Below are 20,289 nucleotides of genomic sequence, written 5' to 3' on the forward strand. Positions count from 1 at the left end.
CTTTCCAAAAGGCTTGGAATTTTTTATTTTTTTTTATTTTGATATACTCTGTTAATCCCCGAGGCCAAAATTGCATGACCTTTTGGGGGTCTGCCATTGTACGTCTAATAACAATGCTCAGGTGAAGGGTCTCGTTCAAGGGTCCTTCCTGGCAGGAATGGGATTTGAACCAACGAGCCGCCAGCGCAGATCCTGATCAGGTGACCAACCACACCACCCACCTGCCCCGGCCCGCCCCGCCCCTGCTCCATAAGATGTGCACACTGGGGACTGAAGCACAGACCCACGGCACTCTGGTATTAATATCCAAAAACGGCCGCGATCTCATATTCCAATTTATGATTATATTCCGGCCTCCCGAGGCGTCCTCCTCAAATGAGTTATTAGACGTATGAAAGCTGTAATTCTCCGAGCTTTGTTCTGCTAAATGGAAGGCGGGCAGTCCAATTGCTTTTTCATCTAAATGCTTCATAAACAATTTAGAACATATAATAACCAGCCCCCCTAACTGTGCACAATTATTCCTTCCCTTTTTTATTAGCACATATATTTTTGGATTTTTTCAGTTCCTATATAAAGGCATTCACCTCCAGACATTTGTTTTTTGTTTTATAGTGTTTTGCCATTGCAGTCAATGCAATAAAGAAACAACGGACTACTGCCCAGTAAAAGATGGAGGTCACTAAATTAAACAGCGACGGTGTGTGTTGGACCTTCTGATTTTACTTGTGCTACAGAAATGAATCCTGGACCCTCGAACAACCGACCGTGAACCCATCTTGGTGTGATTTTTTTTAATAATGTCCTCAAATTTGATAAACACGAACTAAGGGTAGGGGTGTCCAACTCCGGGCCTGGTAGGCCGCAGTGGCTACATTCTAACCCTTTTCCTAATCAGTGATCAGTTTTCGCTGCTAATTAACTCCTTTTCCCTTCCTTTTAATAGCCCTGTCTTTAAAGATTCAGTCCTCCGAATTGATTTGTTTCTTCATTAAATGGCAGCCAAACAGAAACGAGATGTGAGACGAGTAGGACCGTCCGTTGTACTTTTTGGTATTTGAAATTTCATTTTAGGGGCAAAAACGAAAATAAAAGGCAATTTCAGATATTGATTTTTGATTAAAGAATAAAATGAGGGAAAATAAGGTATTTTTTAATTGTGTGGTAACAAATAGCAGTCATACATTTAAAATTATACATACTTTTCTGGATTTATTTGTGATTCAAATAATTAAAATGTTATAGCTCAAAAACAACAAAGCAGACGCATTTTCGTTGTCCGAAACCGGAAGTACTTCTTCTTCTGCGCGATTTTTGTTAACAGTCCTCCTCACAACACATCGATCGACGGCCTTGAAGTTACACTGCATGGCATCACTAGAGGATGGACGATTACGTTGTTTTTCGGAACACTAAGAGAGTGACACTCCGGGACGAGGGCATGACTGCAGAAAAACTGAGTCGCATCTTTTAGGTAAAAATAGCCTACAAGCTTCGCTTCATTGATGTAGCAGTTCTTTTATGAACGTTATTGTTGTTACTTATTGTGAAACAGCTAACATTTGGTGATTTCATTTACTAACACTAAGTCTGGCAATTTTTATAGTGGTAGCATTTTGAATGGTTGCTCATTGACTTTTACCGGCTACTATAGCTAGTAAACGTTTCAAGTATTAACTGCGCACAAGTGTAACACAAGTTAGGAGAGCAACGTGATTTACAGAAAGTTTTCTTAACATGTGTTACACTTGTCAATGAGCAACCATTCACACATTTACACACAGTCACACATCGGTCGATGTGTTGTGAGGAGGACTGTTCACAAAAATCGCACAGAAGAAGAAGAAGTACTTCCGGTTTCAGACAACGAAAATGCGTCTGTTTTGTTGTTTTTGAGCCATTACACTTTCATTATTTTAATCACAAATAAATCCAGAAAAGTATGTATATTTTTAAGTTTATGACTGCTATTTGTTACCATAGAATTAAAAAATACCTTATTTTCCCTCCATTTTATTCTTCAATCAAAAACTAAAATGTGAAAATTCCTTTCATTTTTGTTTTTTTCGTTTTTGCTTCTATAATGAAATTTCAAATACCAAAAAGTACACGGACCAAAAACAACAAAACAGACGCATTTTCGTTGTCTGAAACCGGAAGTACTTCTTCTTCTGCGCGATTTTTGACGACACGTGCGAACAGTCCTCCTCACAACACATCGATGGACGGCCTCGAAGTTACACTGGCATCAGTAGAGGAGGGACCATTATGTTATAAAAGAGTGACACTCCGGGATGAGGACATGACTGCAGAAAAACGGAGTCGCATTTTTCAGGTAAAAATACAAGCTTTGCAAACTTTGCTTCATTGATGTAGCAGTTCTTTTATGAACGTTATTGTTGTTACTTACTGTGTAACAGCTAACATTTGGCGATTTACAGATATCATTTTCGATGACAGGCCTTGTTTTGCCATCTCTGATATCACATCTGAGTACTGTTCCAACGTCATGATGATGGTCCAGTCTACACACCAGTGACCAGTGTTTGCTGCAAGTGGCACATTACCTCATCAGGTTGGTGTCCTACAAAAACTTACGGTTCAGAAAAAATAAATAAAGGTGCGTTTTCTTGTTCTCGTTTCTTGCATTTTTCTTTTCTGATGTGCGAAAGAACAAAAAGAAAAAAATTTATTCATTTTTCCCTTTTAGGTTGAAAATCAAATAAGTGTCTCATTTTCTTTTTTAAATGATATTTTCTGAAACGAAATTTCAAATACCAAAAAGTACACAGACCGGTAGGGTTGCCAGATCAGAAAATTAGAAATACGTGACCCTCTTAAAATCTCTCTCTATTTTACTATATATATAAATTTATACATTCCCCCGCACACCCAGACCAATATATTATATAAAAGTAGAGACATACATTAAAAACATAAAGCAAGGATTTTAAAGGGTTATGAGGAAAACAAAAGTAAAATCATTTGAAAATGATTTACTGAAAGTGTGATTCCATACACCACGGTTTGCTTCAAAACAGCTTTTGCCTTGTTTGATAAATGTCCATTCAGTGGAATATTCATCATGAAATGTACACTTACGTTTTGGCATCTTGGGATGCACGGATTAGTTTTTAAGTTAGAGAAGAAGTGGGCCGTGCTGATCCACAACTGCAGAGCAGCGTGGCTGGAAAGCAAAGCGGTAAGAGTGTCGCTGCCCTCGGCCAACCATCGCAACAGGCAGGCAGCAAACACTCGTGTCCTCGTCACATTTGGGTTATTTTCATCAAGAGAATATGAGAAAAGAAAGTATAATCTTATATATAATTCGCCAGTCTCCTCACTCACTCACTCACGTCCGTCCGAAGCCGAATGCGCAATCGCCTTCTGCGCAGCTGCCCGAAAAACCTTACAAGACCAACATTGCGGCAGGCGGCGGATTTACGGCTGCGAAAATTCAAAGAGAAAGGCGACTTCAACCAACATCACGGCAGGGTCCGTCCGAAGCCGAATGCGCAGTCGCCTTCTGTGCAGCTGCCCGAAAAACCTTACGAGACCAACATCGCGGCAGGTGGCGGATTTACGGCTGCGAAAATGCAAAGAGAAAGGTGACTTCGACAATCATCGCGGCAGGCGGTGGATTTACGGCCGCAAAATTTTTAGAGAGAAAGGCGACTTCGACCATCATCGCGGCAGGCGGCGGATTTACGGCCGCAAAAATTCAAAGAGAAAGGCGACTTCGATTAAAGCTCCAGAGGTCTGAAAGGCGATTTCGACTACAGCTCGAGGCCTAATTACGCTTTCATTCAATACACCTATATCAGGTTTGTGGTGCTTATACTTATTACTATTCCACTCGTGCCCGTTTCATCTTACGTTGTCGAAACGGGCTCTTTGTCTAGTTACTTATAAAGTTACAACTAAGTACCATAAGAAGGTAGTAAAAATATATTTTTATTACGAAATTTGAAAATGAACTAAATACGGGACATTTGGGTGTCCCTGAAAGGTCAGTACGGGACAGGGGCCAACATGATCAAATATGGGACATGTCCCGTATATAAGAGACGTCTGGCCACCCTAGAGACGAGCCAACAGGTGACCAGCTAAACTAGAATTTCAAACTCCAAACAATTTCACTCCAACCCAGGGCCGTCTTAACAGCATTATAGGCCCCCCGGGCAAAGCAGTACCTACACAACCACTTGCCGGAAATTAAAATGTGAATGGTCGATAAAATGAAACATATATTTATTGTATTGGTACATCCAACAAAATCAGTGTTTAAACATAAAAAATCATGCTGTACAGCAAAGATTAATCAAAACAAACGTTTGAACGATATAACGTGAGCCTTGGAAAACAGAAAATTTTCAACATGTGAATGACATTCAATTGGTAAACCATACAGACGGAGATAGTCCAGTATGAAGTGACTAGGAATTATTTATTATGAATCAACTGCCCAACACAAACATTTGTGCAATTTCTTTGCAGAGAATTGAGTTGAAGTGACATCAACATGTACGCTTTTATGTGATGTGAGATCCGTAGACATACAGGCACGTGAGGTGGCAGAGGTGACCGTGACACTAAACCAGAGGCGAACGTCCACTTGTCATACAATAACAAATATCTACAGTTTAGTATAATAGAGTATTCACTTATTGACAGCAAGTCACAACAAACATAGATTAGCATGGGCAAGTGCCCAGCGTGCCCACGTGTTAAGATGGCCCTGCTCCAACCAATCTCTTAACAAGAAGGTGTTAATTAAACCCGTTCTTTAATTCCATGGCTTGTTGCTGCTCTCATTCTGCCGCAGCAGACATTTCCAAAACTGTCGATTTTGTTTGTTTTTTTCTAAGAGCGCCATCAAAATGTTTTGGCGACCTGAGAGATCAACCTTCCTGAGACCTTCACCTTTCTTTATTTTCACATATTCATTGATGGGCACAAGGGAGTTGGCTTGTTTCGTGTCTCATTATTGTTTGGCTGCTAATTAAGGAAAAAGAAAAAACTAAATGGTCTGAGTCACATCAATTAAAATTAAGGCAAAAGAAGTTAATTAGCAGCAAAAACTGGTCACTAATGAAGAAGATGGTTAGAATGAAAACCTGCAACCACTGAGGCCCACCAGGACTGGAGTTCGACACCCGCGAGCCAAGGCTAAGCCCTTTCTTGGTGTGGATGATTTTGAAACACTGATTACCGTGTTTGTCTCTCCTCGCCCTGACAATCACAACTCATTAAATACATTTGGAGTTACTCAGTCATCCCTTTGCTCGTCTTCAGGCCCCAGAAAACAGAATCCCATTACCCCAGTCTTAGCGTCTCGTCACTGGCTTCCTGTTCATTACAGGATCGAGTTTCAAGTTGTACTGTTTGTTTTGATGCCCCTGAATGGCTTTGCCCCCACTTCTACCTTACTGACCTCTTACACTCTTATTCTCCATCATTCTCTGACCAGAACTTATCGGTCACACCAAGTCCTGGACTTCAACTTACAGGGGGGCTGTGCTTTTACAGTAGCCGTGTGCCCCTAAGTTTTGGAACAACGATTTTCAAACCAATGAGGTCTGCAGGTGGGCCTCAAGATTTCTTTAAAGAAATGCGATGCAAAAGAAATCTACCACATAAATTGTATACCACTTTCTCTGATTTATATCGAATTTTATTAATGCACATATACTGTATGTGAAATATAATGCAAGAACTGTATGATTTCATGCATTTATAGCCAGTTTACATGTCTTGTAAAAATGTGTATATTAAAAATGGTTTTGTATAATCAATTTATATAAACATTTCCTTCAGTAATATACACATTATGTTTATGTTGCAGGCACATCGTGCTGTGTAATTATTCCAATGTTATTGTCGAGAACATATCACGGCCTTATTGCGCCCTTCAGCTGTGGCTGAATTATTTGTATATTAATGACTAGCTGTCCCCCACAGCTTTAAAAATCATATTAAAATATATTAAAAAATGTAAAAAGATGTAATTCTGGCCAAGCAGAAGGTAGATACGCTCCAATGTCAAACGTCAGCACTGTATCTCATCGTGTTCAGCTCTGACGGGAGAGCGTCCCACATGTGGCTGTGATCTCTCTCTCAAAAACGTCAAACATTATTCCTCAGCGGTCTGCAGATGATAATGTCTGCTGAACAAACAGGTATCGCTAGCTAAGCAGAAGCAAGGTGCGCTCCAACACGAACGGAGGCTGGCACGTGAGGGGGAACCCGCCCGCTTCCCCCTCCCATCGGACCGTAGTCTCTCTGTTTGGATTTGCGCAAATAAATCGGTGCCGCAAACAAACTCTGAAAAAATCAACCGGAATGTTCAAGTAAATTATAGTAAAAATGTTGATCTAACTCCGTTAAGTAGTTCTCTCGTTTGCTAGCTAAGCGGAGGTAAGGTACACTCCAAAACGTGGCCAGAGGTAGACTGATTACAAAAGGAGGCTGGCACGTGAGTGAGGAGGGCCCTGGCCGGCTCCCCACTCCTGATGTCACGCTTCCCCCTCCTCTCGGCCTGCAGCCTCTCTCTCTCTCGGATTCGTGCGAATAAATTGGTACTGCAAGAGAACTCTGATACTTAGTGCGATGAGAGAAGTCACAAAATCAACCGGAATGTTCAAGAAAATTCTAGGAAGAAAACCTGATCTAAATCTTTTAAGTAGCTCTCTCATGAAAAGCAAACAAACATACAGACAGGCAGACAAACGTTGGATTTTATATATAAATATATACATATATATATGCTGTATATAGATAAGAATTCTTTACGCGCTTTTCTGACTGCTCAGAGCTACTCAAAGATTAATTTATTTTGAGACGCAGCAGACGTGATGGTGTTACACGGGACTCCTCGCTTGTTGGTAAGGTCACTTCCTGAAAACCCCTTGTTCTTTATATGGCCCTGACTACTCAGTGTAACTGCAATCACGTCATTACATGTGTCAGGTGATAACGACTACCTGCTCAAACTCCCAGAATGCTGAGGACAGGCACTATAACGCTGCTCTTTGTCATCAGGTGGGCGACTTCTCTACCAGCCAATGAAGGCCTGTAGTATCGTGATTGCATATGTATGAGGTTCATTAGCATAGACCACATATGGTTGTTTCAGGGTGGCAGCTGGGCGGAGTCCGAGGTGCGTTCACATACACACATTTATAAGATGATTGTGATTTATAAAGGTAAATTGCACGCAAATGAGCGTACGCCACATTTTATAAATCAGATTTGTTTTTAAATTTTTTTTGTTTGTAGACATCTTCACGTTTTTTCGGTGATGTTTCATGAACGAGACCTCAAGAGTATTTGGATTGTCGTGATGGACAATAAGCACATAAAGCAACATGCGAACAGACAGAAGCAGAAGTGAAAGCAATCCTGCAAAGCAAAGTGAAATATGCGGAGAGGTGGGCACGAGGACCGCTCCGCTCGGTCACATGTTCCATATTCACCTGGGCCTTCATCACTGTCTCCTGCTCTCTCAGAAGGTTAGCCTGTAGCTTCCACTCAGCTGCCTGGGTCAGTAACTGTGGTCAGACACAAAACACAGACACGGGAAAGCGAGGGTTAATGAAGAGTTCTTTTTACCTGCTTCTTCAGGTGCAGTTCCTGATCCCTCATAGCCTGACACTTCTTTGTGCTCTCAATTGCTTCTTTAAGCAACTATTAAATGGGAGCATAACAGAAATAAGCCATTATTACGCACGTCCCCCTCATTTTTAACACATGCAGCAGTTTGCCTACACATCATGCCATGCTCAAGTGTTCAGTTTTGGTTGGTTTTGTTACACTTTTCTCAATGACTCTTTGACTCATCTTAATTAGGATGTTATGAGCTGTAGCTGTGGGGTCTTCCTCCTCACTCCCTGTGAGTGCACTAGACACTTTTTGGAACATGTGGGGTGGACATCTGAGAGCTCATTGAAGGACCACCATAAATAAAGAAATATGGTTGTCCAAGCAGGTGGCCTTTACTTGCAATGTGCATGTAGGGTGGACATCTAAGAGCTCATTGAAGGACCTCTGTGAATAAAAAAAATCCAAGTGTCCAAGCTGCAGGAGGCCTTTACCCTCAACGTACATGTGGGGTGGACATCTGAAAGGTTATTGAAGGACCACCAAGAATAAAAAAATCCAAATGTCTAAGCTGGGGGGCCTTTACTTGCAATGTGCATGTGTGGTGGACCTCTGAGAGCTAACTGAAGGACCACCATGAATAAAATAATCCAAGTGTCCAAGCAGGAGGCTTTTATTCGCAATGTGAATGAGGGGTGGACAATTTAGAGCTCATTGAAGGACCACCATGAATAATAAAAGCCAAGTGTCCAAACTGGAAGGCTTTTACCCTCAACATACTTGTGCAGTGAACATCTGAAAGGTCATTGAAGGACCCACATGAATGAAAACATATGTGTCTTCAACGTGAAGGTCCTGACCCTCAATGTACATGTGGAGCAGACATCTGGGGGCTCATTAAAGGATCCACATGACTTTAAACATACAAGTGTCCAGGCTGGAGGGCACGTGAAGTGGACCTCTGGAAGGCCATTGAAGGACCCACGTCAGTGTCTAAGCTAGAGGGTCTGACCCTCAAAGTACACAAGGTCAGGATCAGAGAAGGGTAAATGAGCAGCAACTGGGTGAGACTGTCAAGAGAAAGGTGGCACCAATGGCCTCCCTACTTAAGGACACCTTGTGGCTGCTAAGGCCTGGCCGTGGGCTCATCAGCTGCCTCTTTCACTGCGAGGTTAGACTTTGAGCTTAGCCGACTAAAATGAGGATGAGGAGCAGGACGCTCTTCCTCCCTGAGCTCCCCTTGGGTTTGTATTCATGAAAATGTCTTCTGTTTGGACACACGGGTGACACTTGAGCCTCATCCATGACGAGCTACACTACAACACTGGAAATGTAAAGCTACACATTCAACATCCCATAGTATTACAATACATGATTAATAACAAATTAATAATTATTAGTAAGGAATATCAAACTGATAGATAATAACAAAAATAATTAAGTGACTGAATAAAAAATAATAAAAACATGGCTAATCGATCGATCCACTAATAAAGAAATGAATTGAAAAATATATTTCAGTCAGCTAATTGATTTATTAATGAGCTGAAACATCAAACTGAAACTTTATAAAGTCATGTGTAAAACATTAATAATTAAAGAACTAACAAAACAAATAAAAAAACATAAACTGATTCATTGATCGACTATTATTCAAATAGTGGAAAACTCATCAATTAGTGGGTGTGGGTGACTGATTATGTAAGAGCGACTGAATGAATAATTCAACTGATCAATAATTTAATTACTTGAAATATCAAATGAAAGGGAAACTTTAATAAATAATTAAGGGGCTAATTGAATAAATAATTACAATTAAACAATAGGGTGATTGCTTAATCCAGTGTTTCCCAACCTTTTTGGTGTCACCACCCAACTTTTCACATGCCAGTGTGTTTGTGACCCGGGGGGGGGGCCCCCTCCATGAAGTTAGTGCGATCGTCTTAGCAGGAAAAGCAGGGTGGTCCCCATTGATCATCAATGCAGGGGTGGGGGGGTGAGGGTCCTGTCCCCCCCCCCCCACTGCACAGAATCAACACAACATGTGAGTCTTGGATGAATTGTGCCCTGTCGTCAATGCTTTTCCTCTTTGATGAATCGAGCGCAATCATCAGAGCGTTTTGGGGGTGGTGGGCGGGGTTACGTCCAGGGTCAGCCGCGGCCCCCCTGCAATGCCACCACGGCCCACAGATTGGGAAATTCTGGCTTAATCGATTGAGCAAGTTAGTGGCAAACTAATTAATCAGTTAGTGGGCATGAATCAATTTGTTATGGAATTGTAATGAATTAATAAATCTATTTCAGTCAGCTAATCAATTAATTAATTACTTAATTAGTGGAAATATCACATTAAACAAAGTGACAGATAAAATATAAATAATTAAGGGACTACCGTAATTAAAAAAAATTCAAGCATTGATTGCGTAATCAATTAACTAATTATCCAATAAGTGGAAACTCATCAGTCAGTTGGTGGGTGTAAATTAATTCATTATATAATAATGAGTGCATTAATAAATATACAGCTCTCAGTTAATAAATTAGTTCTTGCTTAATTAGTTGAAAAATTAAATTAAGCTGAAATTTTACAAAGTGATGTGTAAAACACAAATAATTAGGGGGTCTAACCAAATAAATCACAATTTGATTAATTCATTGACTAATTATCCAATTAGAGAAAAACAAATCCGTTAGTGGGTGTGGATTAATTGATTATGTAATAACAAATGAATAAATAAGTCGGCTAATCAGTTCATTAATTAATTTGTTAAAGCTTCGCTTTACTTTAACGTTTCCACTAAGTGACAACTAAAATATAAATAACGAAGGGAATAACTGAATGAATAAGTAAATCATTTTTATATTTCAATCTGCGACTTAGTCAATTATTTAGTTAGTTGAAACATCACGTTAAATTGGAACTTTAACAAAGTGATATATAAAAAAAATAATTGACTATCTGAATGACTGAATTAAAGAATAAAGTGATTGCTTCATTAATTAATTAATTATCCAATCAGTAGAAAATGATTTCATCAACTAGTGGGTGGCATAATTGATTATCTGACGATGAATGAATTATTGAATATATTTCAGACAGCTAATCAATTAATGACTTAATTAGTTGAAACATCAAATTACATTGAAAATGTAACAAACTGACAGATCAAATAATAAGCGACTAGTGGAATGAATAAATAAAAATATTAATTGACTATTGATCCAATCAGTGGTAAACGAGTTAATGATTGGTTGAACTAATAATTAACGCATTAATAAATATATGCTGGGAGGAGCCTGTGAAGGCTGGTGACCCTGAATGGATGGCCGGTCTTTATGTCGCTTCTGCCAACGGCGCTTTCTAAAGTTATAACAATTCTGTGCGCCATCTAGTGGTCAGGAAGTGGGACTACAAGACAGAAGTCAACAGGTTCATTCCGTTCGCCCACCGGCGCGTGTGCTTAATGACAGCGCATGTGCAGAGTGCCAGTCGTCATTAGTCCGTGTGTTAGTAGAGCACTCACTCACGAGCGCTGTCGGTGACATCACTTACATATTCCTTTTCTCTGGTGTGTCGCTCCTCTGCATCCTTGAGCAACACCTGCGCCTGCTCCAGCTTGGTGTCCACCAGTTTCTGCTGCAGGTCACGGTGCTTGAATATTTTGTCGAGATGCTGAAAATAAACACAAGTTAAATTTGTTGGTAAAATATTATTATAAAGACAGTTTTCTACAAGCCGCATATTTTTTTCCAAAATAAGTTTTGAAGGTCCCTAAAGTTTTCGTTAGCAAATGTAAATGGAACGTGAGATTTACTAGTCGGTGAAGTTATCCTTATAGACACGCTTTCTCGAACTTGTTTAATCCTAATCAGTACGCGGGTTTGGGGTGCCAGCACTGGACAGAGCGCTAGCCCACCAGCAGTGGAAATCTCATTTTAAAGCTCTAAAGCGCCGGCGATTCATTCATTGAAGCTGTCTGGTGTGCTGCACTGGTTAGCCAGCAGATGGCGCCCTCGGTCCGTCTCTCGGCGCCGGAGCAGCGGGGGTGACAGATGAGAGGCCGGCCAGCTGCAAAGACCGCGGCGAAACGGCAGAGGCCACCGCCGGGTGACAGAAAACAGGACGATAGAGAAAACAAATACGCCAAAGGCTTCACTTTACTTTTGGCACCACTGCAAATGTTCAAAAATAAAAGCTCCAGGAAAACAGACTTTAACAAAATTATGGGATGCTAGTTGTCCTGAGGTCAAACCAACTTCTGTTCATTTCTGTCACAAGGGTGATGTAGCTTTTGTGTAAGGCCTGACAGACAGACAGACAGACACACACAATCAAAATCAGGACTCGGGGGGCTGGAGCCTCTGCCAATAGCAATGGCAGCAATTTGCCAAAATACAAAACACAGAGTATTTTTAAAGTAATGTATGAAGTGCATTGGAGCTCCGTCTGGTCGGGTCGTCCAGTCAGTCGTTTTCTGAAGCTACTTCTTCCATTATAGATGGCGTCTGTCACTTTGCCCCCCACTCTGTCATGCCAGTTTAATACGAAGCCAACAGTCAGCGGGGAAAAAAAAACATGGAAACGGACATCATGTGCAAAGTCCACACCGGCCGGGAATGGAATCCGGATTAGTGGAGCCGGGAGGCTGACACGGGGTAACGGCATAATGGGGTATTGAGGGCGGTGGTCCAGCCTAGCGACTCGGGGCTTGTCTGTACCTGCTCGCTAAGTCAGAAAGTGACCACTATTATTACTTATTATTATTATTATATTATTATTATAGATAGTGAAAGACACTGTATAATGTTTAGACAGAGTGAAAGGCGCTATAAAATGCATAGATTGATAGATAGATATGAAAGGTACTATATACCACATAGACTGATAGATAGTGAAAGGCACTATAAAATGCATAGATTGAGAGGTAATTAAAGGCACTGAATAAAGTCAGATAGAAATGGAGACATTAGGTGTTGAATAAATAGATTTAAAAGACAGTAGACAGAGAAAGGCATTTTATAATAGAAATACAAATAAAAAGATAAGATAGAGAGATGGTGGAAAGCACTATGTAATGCTTCGATAGAAAAATGGAAAGATATGAAAGGCACTATATACACTGTAGATAGGTGATGAAAGCCACTCAATAATGCATAGATGGATATGAAATGTACAGTACTATATATCAGATAAATAGATAGATAAAGATATATAGATAGAAATGGAGACAAGGCACTATATAATGGTTTGATAAAGTAAAGCATTTTATAATATAAATATAAATAAAGAGAGAAGATAGATAGTGGAAGGCACTATATAATGCATAGATAGATATGAAAGTTACTATATAATAGACAGATAGATGAATAGATAGATTTGAATGTTATTATATAATAGAAAGATAGATAGGCATGAAAGATCCTATATAGAAGATAGATTGATAGATAAAGACACTATATAATGTAAACAGAGACAGTAATAGAGGCATTAGATAATAAATACATTTGAAAAGTACAATATAATGGTCAGACAGATACATATAGTATGTCACTATGTAATGCTTAAATAAGTGTGAACGGTACTACACTGTATATAATACTTAGACAGTTGTGAAAGGCACTATATACAATGCAGTTAGATAGAGAAAGGCACTATATAATACATAGATAGAAATTAAATGTATATACTGGATAGATTGATAGATAGTTATAGGCACTGTATAATGTATAGATAGATAGAAACAGATGTATTAGACAAAGAACAGGTAAAGAGATTTGAATGACGCTATATAACAATTTAACAGATTAACGTGAAAGGTACTGTATAATACTTGGATAGATAGATGTTAAAGGTGCTATATAATGTATCGGATATGAAATGCATTATTTACCAGAGAGACTGATAGATTAAAGTGCTGTATAAAATACAGATAAATAGAACTAGATAGATTTGAAAGGCACTATATAATAGCTAGCTAGAGGAATGCATTTTATAATAGAAATATTGATAAAGAGATAAGACAAATAGTAAAATGCACTATATAATGTTTAGATAGATAATGAAAGGCAATATAAAATGTATAGACGAATATTAAAGGTACTATATACCTGATAGATTGGTAGAGAGTTAAAGGCTCTATAATATATAAATACTGTATATAGAAATGGAGGCATTAGATAGTGAATAGATTAACAGATTTGAAAACTAGAAAGAGAAAGGCATCTTATAATAGATAGATCGACAGATAGCTAGTGAAAGGCGCTATATAACACTTAGACGCATCAGGAGCCTCTCACAGGTGACGGACTAAGGATGATGGGTGATCGAGGGTGTTATGCAGTCACTAATCACGTATCCATTTCCTTATTTAGAATGGAGGAGAAGCCACCGGAAGACGTCTGATGTCACTTCCACCCCAACACTCCAGACTCCACCCCTTCTGGTTCCAACGCTTCCCTGGAAATCGGAGTTCCGTCTCAAATCAGCTCACAGAGAGGATGGCACTCCTACCCGATCCAAGACTTTTTTGTTTTGTAACTGGCGCTTTGTGTCTGTTTGAATTTTTCTTTTTCTTTTTTTGTCCTCTGGACATCACGGACTTTAAACGGGGCACCCCTAGGGTCCCCAACACTTTACCTGTCTTATTTGATTTATTTTACAATCGAAAGATATGACTAATTTTGAGGTTAATATCAGGAAATTCCATTCATTTACAAAATTAACAATTTTTTGGACCGTTTGTTTGCCATTTTGTATTTTTCATGATCACCACGTTTGATTCCCGTTGTTAGGACAGCTCTGTACACGTTGCTAGGGGTGTGGCCGCAGAGGTTGTGACCTCTGGTTAATGACACAAAAGGGTGAAAGGTCATCCAGGAATTCACTTCCTTATCTGAGTTGTGGATTCAAAGCCCTTTTTCAAATCGCTCTTTCTGAATGTTTCTCAGTCCTAACGTTTCTTGATTATGATTTTGGTCTCTCGTTTTGGCTTTGACTTTCGTATTTTTGATCTCGTGGTTTTGCCCCTTTTTCTGTTACTTATCACTGACATAACACATATAAACTGTTGAACTAATTTATTTGCTATAAAGTCATTGATTCCATTTGAGATGTTTCCAGTCTGCGAGTGCAACGTCTCCGATTAGCCGCACTTCTTCACTGTTGCTGTGCTATGAGACTGATGGCGACACTGCAGTGCTAAACGACTCATAGTATCGTGTTTAACAATTGATCTGGCACCTTTCTGCATTGTGTTTAAAGCCGTTTGTTGCTTCTGTATTTTTGAGTCTGTGGGTGACGTTCTCCCTGTTCTCATACCGGCTTCACGATGCTAGCACCTTCACAATATCACCGGGATGATTGTTGTAGCAGCAGATGGATTGTCACAGGGCAATCAATGGGCTTACTCAAATACGACATTACGGCAGCCATTTTCTCCATACAACAAAACACAATCTTGGAAACAAGTTCAGTTCGGCCAGTGAGCGGGTGACAGTCAGCTATCCTGATCCATCTTAGAGATCTGAACTCCGTCCTTTCTCTTTCCCTTTCTTTGTGTGTTGCACGCATTGCGCTGAGTGTTTCATTTTGTGGGGGCCTCTGTACCTTTTGTTAGGCTATGTGGGCTTTAATTCATTTTTCTGTTCTTTAGGAGCTAGTCGATGTAAGCAGGCGCTCATCTCAGATCACTTAAGTTCAAATAAATGCTCCAAGACGTTATCTTTCCAGAATTTCTTTTTCCTGGCCTCTATTCATGTACATCCCATGCTAGTGTCAGGTCTCCTTGTCATTGCTTGAACGTTCTTGAAGCCTCCTGATGAGTTCATTTTTTCGACTAAAATTTTGATTCTGCTAAGGTCGATGACACATTACGTGACTTTTAGTTTAAGAGTACGTCAGGCTTGCCAACTGCGGTTGCTGATCTCATTACTGGACGACGTCAATTTACACAGCTGATAATCGCATGTTTGATTTACCTGCTAGCACAGTTGTGGCCACCTCTTTTTGTGACAGTCAGTAACCTGCTGCTTGACGGTACCAATGCTGACAGGAGTTCAGCTGCAGTGGTGGCACATTATTTTCTTTTGTCCATTCTGTTGTGGTACACTAAACACGAGACATCAGACAGGGGAACGTCTCTTCAGTTTGTGAGCTCCTGCACTCCTTATTCATGTTACTGCATGATGGGGGCCCCAAAAATAACGAGATTTTTTTTCTGGAGGGGCGTTCGTTCCGACGTTTGCAGCTAGGTGTGTGTAGTAGACTGCCCTCTGCATCATTTGGCCAAACGGCGTTCTTGAGGAAAGGCCTGTAATGTGAATGTCATTTTTTTTTCTTGAGCCTCTATTACCGTCTCCGTCGATTTAGTGATGGCAGACTTGAAAGAATAACGTGTTTGCAACAAGTTCTGTTTCCTTCTGGGGAAAACGGCGGCAGAAGCTGTCGCAATGCTTCGAGAGGCCTGGAAAGAAGAAGCTTTGAGTCGGGCAAAGGGGTTTTTACCTTGAAGTGCTCAAGCGATTGCATGACGCAGTGTGGAGAAGACGACCCGAATTGTGGCAATCAGGCGATTGGATTCTGCATCACCACAACAGCACTGACTGTGCGGCAGTTCCCCCCTCGCTCCCTGGACCTCACACCCTGCGATTTTTTTCTTATTTCCAAGAATGAAGATGGGAACTTAAAGGAAAGTGTTGTAGATGCAGGATGTAGAGGAGGTCAAGAAGCAAACGACAGATACACTGAAGGCAGAACAGTTTTGAACAATGGAAAAAACAAAGGGACAAGTGTATTGCGTCTCTGGGAGAGTGAGGGTGATTACATTTTTGAAACGTTCACAGAAATAAATGAATTTTTTTTTTTTTAATTCTCGTTATTTTTGGGTCCCCCCTCGTATTATCTGCATTGGTGAGCGTTTATTGGTTGCCACCTCTCTTATACACAGAAGATCTCCCCCTTACTAAAGACTGCTTGATTTTGTTGGGGTGAGTCACTGGGCATATCAGACTGGACTTCACGGGAGTCCAACTCGCTAAGATCATCTTAATGAAGGCTACAACTGAAAATCGCTGGCAGACTCGCCAAACATGACGTGGCCTTCAGCCATGACACGTTTGTCCATGCAACTGTGAGTACTCGCTTGCTATGAATAAGGACAGCAGGGATGTTTATTCACCTCTTCCCTCAGCTCGTACTGGTCTATGATACTTTTGAGTTTCTCCGCCAGGTCCGAGTTTTCCAGCCGCAGCTTGGTGTTCTTCTCACTGTGCTGCTCAATCTGATTCTGAATCTCATTTAGGTTGCTCTGGAAGTGGTTGGCCATCTCCTTCCGTTTCTCCTCATCTTCTCTCACTCTTTGAAGTGTTTCCTCCTACACAAAGATAAAAATAAATAAACAATGAAGGGATTTGTTCGAAAATACAACGATGTTTAGTTGAGCAAGTGTTGTGATTCAGAACTAACCAACGGCAAAACGCCTAAATGACGTCAAGAAAGAAAAAAAAAATCACCAAAGGGAGAGAAGTAGTGTAAAACTCTTGGCTCAAAATAACAAGGCTTAAAATTATATACAGTACTTAATTTAGTATCTGTTGTGAATTAGGCGACCTGGACACAGACAGGCAGACACGTTCAAAGCCATCACCACACGTTTATTTACACTAATATGTACAATAAGTCTATAAGTGCACTGCCACACAAACCACAACAGTCTCCCAAAGTCCAGGCTTCTCAAATAGCTGTCTCTCTTTCTCTCTCCAGGCCTCTCCTTGCTGCCTCCTCGCCGACCTTGTCCTTCTCCTCACCCAACTCCATCTGTGATTGAAGGGAGGCGGCTTCTTAAATAGGCAGGTGGCTGATGACCACACCCGGCCACCTGCCACACTGTCTATATATAAAATTCTGAGATCCATTCATATGTTTACTAACACACTACTGGGGCTAGAATCTTGATCTTCAAACAACCTTAGGTAGTTGCAACCTGATGGCCATGACTTGTGGTTGTGTATTTATGGCAAAGTGCATGGCAAACCAAGTGATAAACACCATGATGGTAGAAAGAAAAGCAGCAACATCTGCTGAACATCAAGCAAATCATGCAAAAAGATTAAATGACAAAGAAGAAGAAAGAACAAGAAAACAAAACAATGAAATACATAGACAAGCAAGAAGTAACCCGGAACATAACATTTTAGGTAGCAGCAACCTGGTGGCCATAACCCGTGGTTGTGTGTTTACTGCAAACTGAGAAACCAAACAACGACTAAAATAATGGGGGAAAGAAGGCACTATATACAGTAAAACAATGATTGATAGACAGATATGAAAGGCACTATATAACAGATAGATGATAGACAGATAGATAGATAGATAGATAGATAGATAGATAGATATGAAAGGCACTATATAACAGATAGATGATAGATAGATATGAAAGGCACTATATAATAGAAAGTTAGATATGTAAGGCACTATATGATAGATAGATAGATAGATAGATAGATATGTAAGGCACTATATGATAGATAGATAGATAGATAGATAGATATGTAAGGCAGTTTATAATAGATAGATAGATAGATAGATAGATAGATAGATAGATAGATAGATAGATATGTAAGGCACTATATGATAGATAGATAGATAGATAGATAGATAGATAGATAGATAGATAGATATGTAAGGCAGTTTATAATAAATAGATAGATAGATAGCATAGTTGGCTGGATTAGATAGATAGATAGATAGATAGATAGATAGATAGATAGATAGATAGATAGATAGATAGATAGATAGATATGAAAGGCACTATATAACAGATAGATGATAGATAGATATGAAAGGCACTATATAATAGAAAGTTAGATATGTAAGGCACTATATGATAGATAGATAGATAGATAGATATGTAAGGCACTATATGATAGATAGATAGATAGATAGATAGATAGATAGATAGATAGATAGATAGATAGACAGATAGATAGATAGATATGTAAGGCAGTTTATAATAAATAGATAGATAGATAGCATAGTTGGCTGGATTAGATAGATAGATAGATAGATAGATAGATAGATAGATAGATAGATAGATAGATATGAAAGGCACTATATAACACATAGATGATAGATAGATATGAAAGGCACTATATAATAGAAAGTTAGATATGTAAGGCACTATATGATAGATAGATAGATAGATAGATAGATAGATAGATATGTAAAGCACTATATAAAACAATGACAGCCCACCACAAATGCACACACAACTACAAAATTGAAGAAAACTTTTGACTTGGCTAAATTTTAAACAGCAGCCTCAATGAGGCCTTCTGCAGGTTTATTGCCGTTTCTTCTCAAGTTCCTCTGTGTCACGAGTCCACTCCGGCCTGTCACTGGCGTGGACCCCCAGGTACTTGTAGCAATGCACCACCTCCACCTCCACTCCCTGCACACTGACCGGGTGTAGAGTCTCTTGACTACGGTGAACGTCAATGACCAGTTCCTTGGTTTTCCTGATATTAAGGTGCAGACGGTTCTCAAATTTCTCCCACTGGCTCCTCTCCTTTGTCTCTTCCCCCCTTATCAATATGTCCCATAAGTGCAAAATCATCTGAGAATTTCTTCAGGTGACATAACCTGGAGTTATATTTAAAGTCTGGGGTGTGCAGAGGGAACAAAAAAGAAGGTGAGAGGAGTGCTCCCTTGTTGCTCACTCAGTTCTCAAGCCTCACAAACTGCTGTCTGATTAAATAAAAAAAATCATCAAATCGAACATTATATAAAATTAAATGTATTTCAATACAAGAAATCAATATTAGGTCTTTGAAAATGGGATGAGAAAAAGAATCTTCCAGAGTTTGTTGCCTGTAGTTTTTCCTTTCAGCCCCTAGATGGCAGACATGCCCTGTAAAACTTGTCATCATTTGCTGGTGTCGAGGACATCCCGCTGCCTTTGAGGGCTCATTTATGTAACCAGAGCCGCGTGTCTCTCTCTCTCTCTCTCTCTCTCTCTCTCTCTCTCTCTCTGTCTCTCTCTCTCTCTCTCTTTCTCTCTTTCGCTTGTCTTAGTTTCTAAAACGTTCAAACAGATTGTTCTCCATTTCAGAGTGTCAAAAATGTAGAAATCTCCATTACAGCAATTTGCTCGATGTCCGTAACAAGGAGCCAGTGCTTCTGCTTAGACGACACACTTGAGGATGTCTAACTTTTGTCCTCAGGTGCTCTCCTGTCCCACCAGCGCCTCGGGCTGCCCAGTAGCCAACACATGTGACAAGATTTGGTCACGCTTCCTTGAGCCGGAGTGCGAGCTGCCCCTTGGGTAGGCATCCGGTGTCCTTGGCAGGGGACAAATCCCTCTGACGATATGTTTAATGCTTAGATTTGCTCCATTGATTCCGCGTGAGTCCCCTTCCATTTGTTCCTAACCTCAGCTTCCCTACTGACATGCGTACTCTGGGCAGCTCATCTAAAAATACCCCCCCCCCCTTTTTTTTCTTCTTAGGAGATTTCAGGGAAGAAATTGATGTTGCTTTTTTTTTTTTAAATAAAGAAAACAGTCGCGTGTTCTTTTAGCACAGGATGCCATTTCTATTGATAAATTGATTGATGACTTTAATTAAATGAACAGGCCAATACATCTACTCAGCTCACCCACTGCATTTATTTTTTTGTGCTGATGTTTGTATCTA

At 40.1% G+C, this 20,289-nt stretch overlaps 1 protein-coding gene across 2 annotated transcripts in view; it reads right to left on the reverse strand.

Moving 5' to 3' along the window:
- Positions 1-20,289, reverse strand: part of txlnba (taxilin beta a) — an 82,542-nt gene that overhangs the window by 16,165 nt on the left and 46,088 nt on the right. The window contains exons 5-7 of one of the 2 annotated variants that reach the window (XM_028820466.2): positions 16,776-16,970; positions 11,153-11,272; positions 7,476-7,550 (exon numbers count right to left, since the gene is read on the reverse strand). In XM_028820466.2, coding sequence (XP_028676299.2) covers positions 7,476-7,550; positions 11,153-11,272; positions 16,776-16,970 — 390 coding nt within the window. Of the gene's footprint in view, positions 1-7,475; positions 7,551-7,611; positions 7,687-11,152; positions 11,273-16,775; positions 16,971-20,289 lie in introns of both variants that reach the window. The other variant, XM_028820465.2, reaches the window with a different exon arrangement.

The sequence above is a fragment of the Erpetoichthys calabaricus genome, chromosome 15, assembly GCF_900747795.2.
Source record: "Erpetoichthys calabaricus chromosome 15, fErpCal1.3, whole genome shotgun sequence".
Lineage (NCBI taxonomy): Eukaryota > Metazoa > Chordata > Cladistia > Polypteriformes > Polypteridae > Erpetoichthys > Erpetoichthys calabaricus.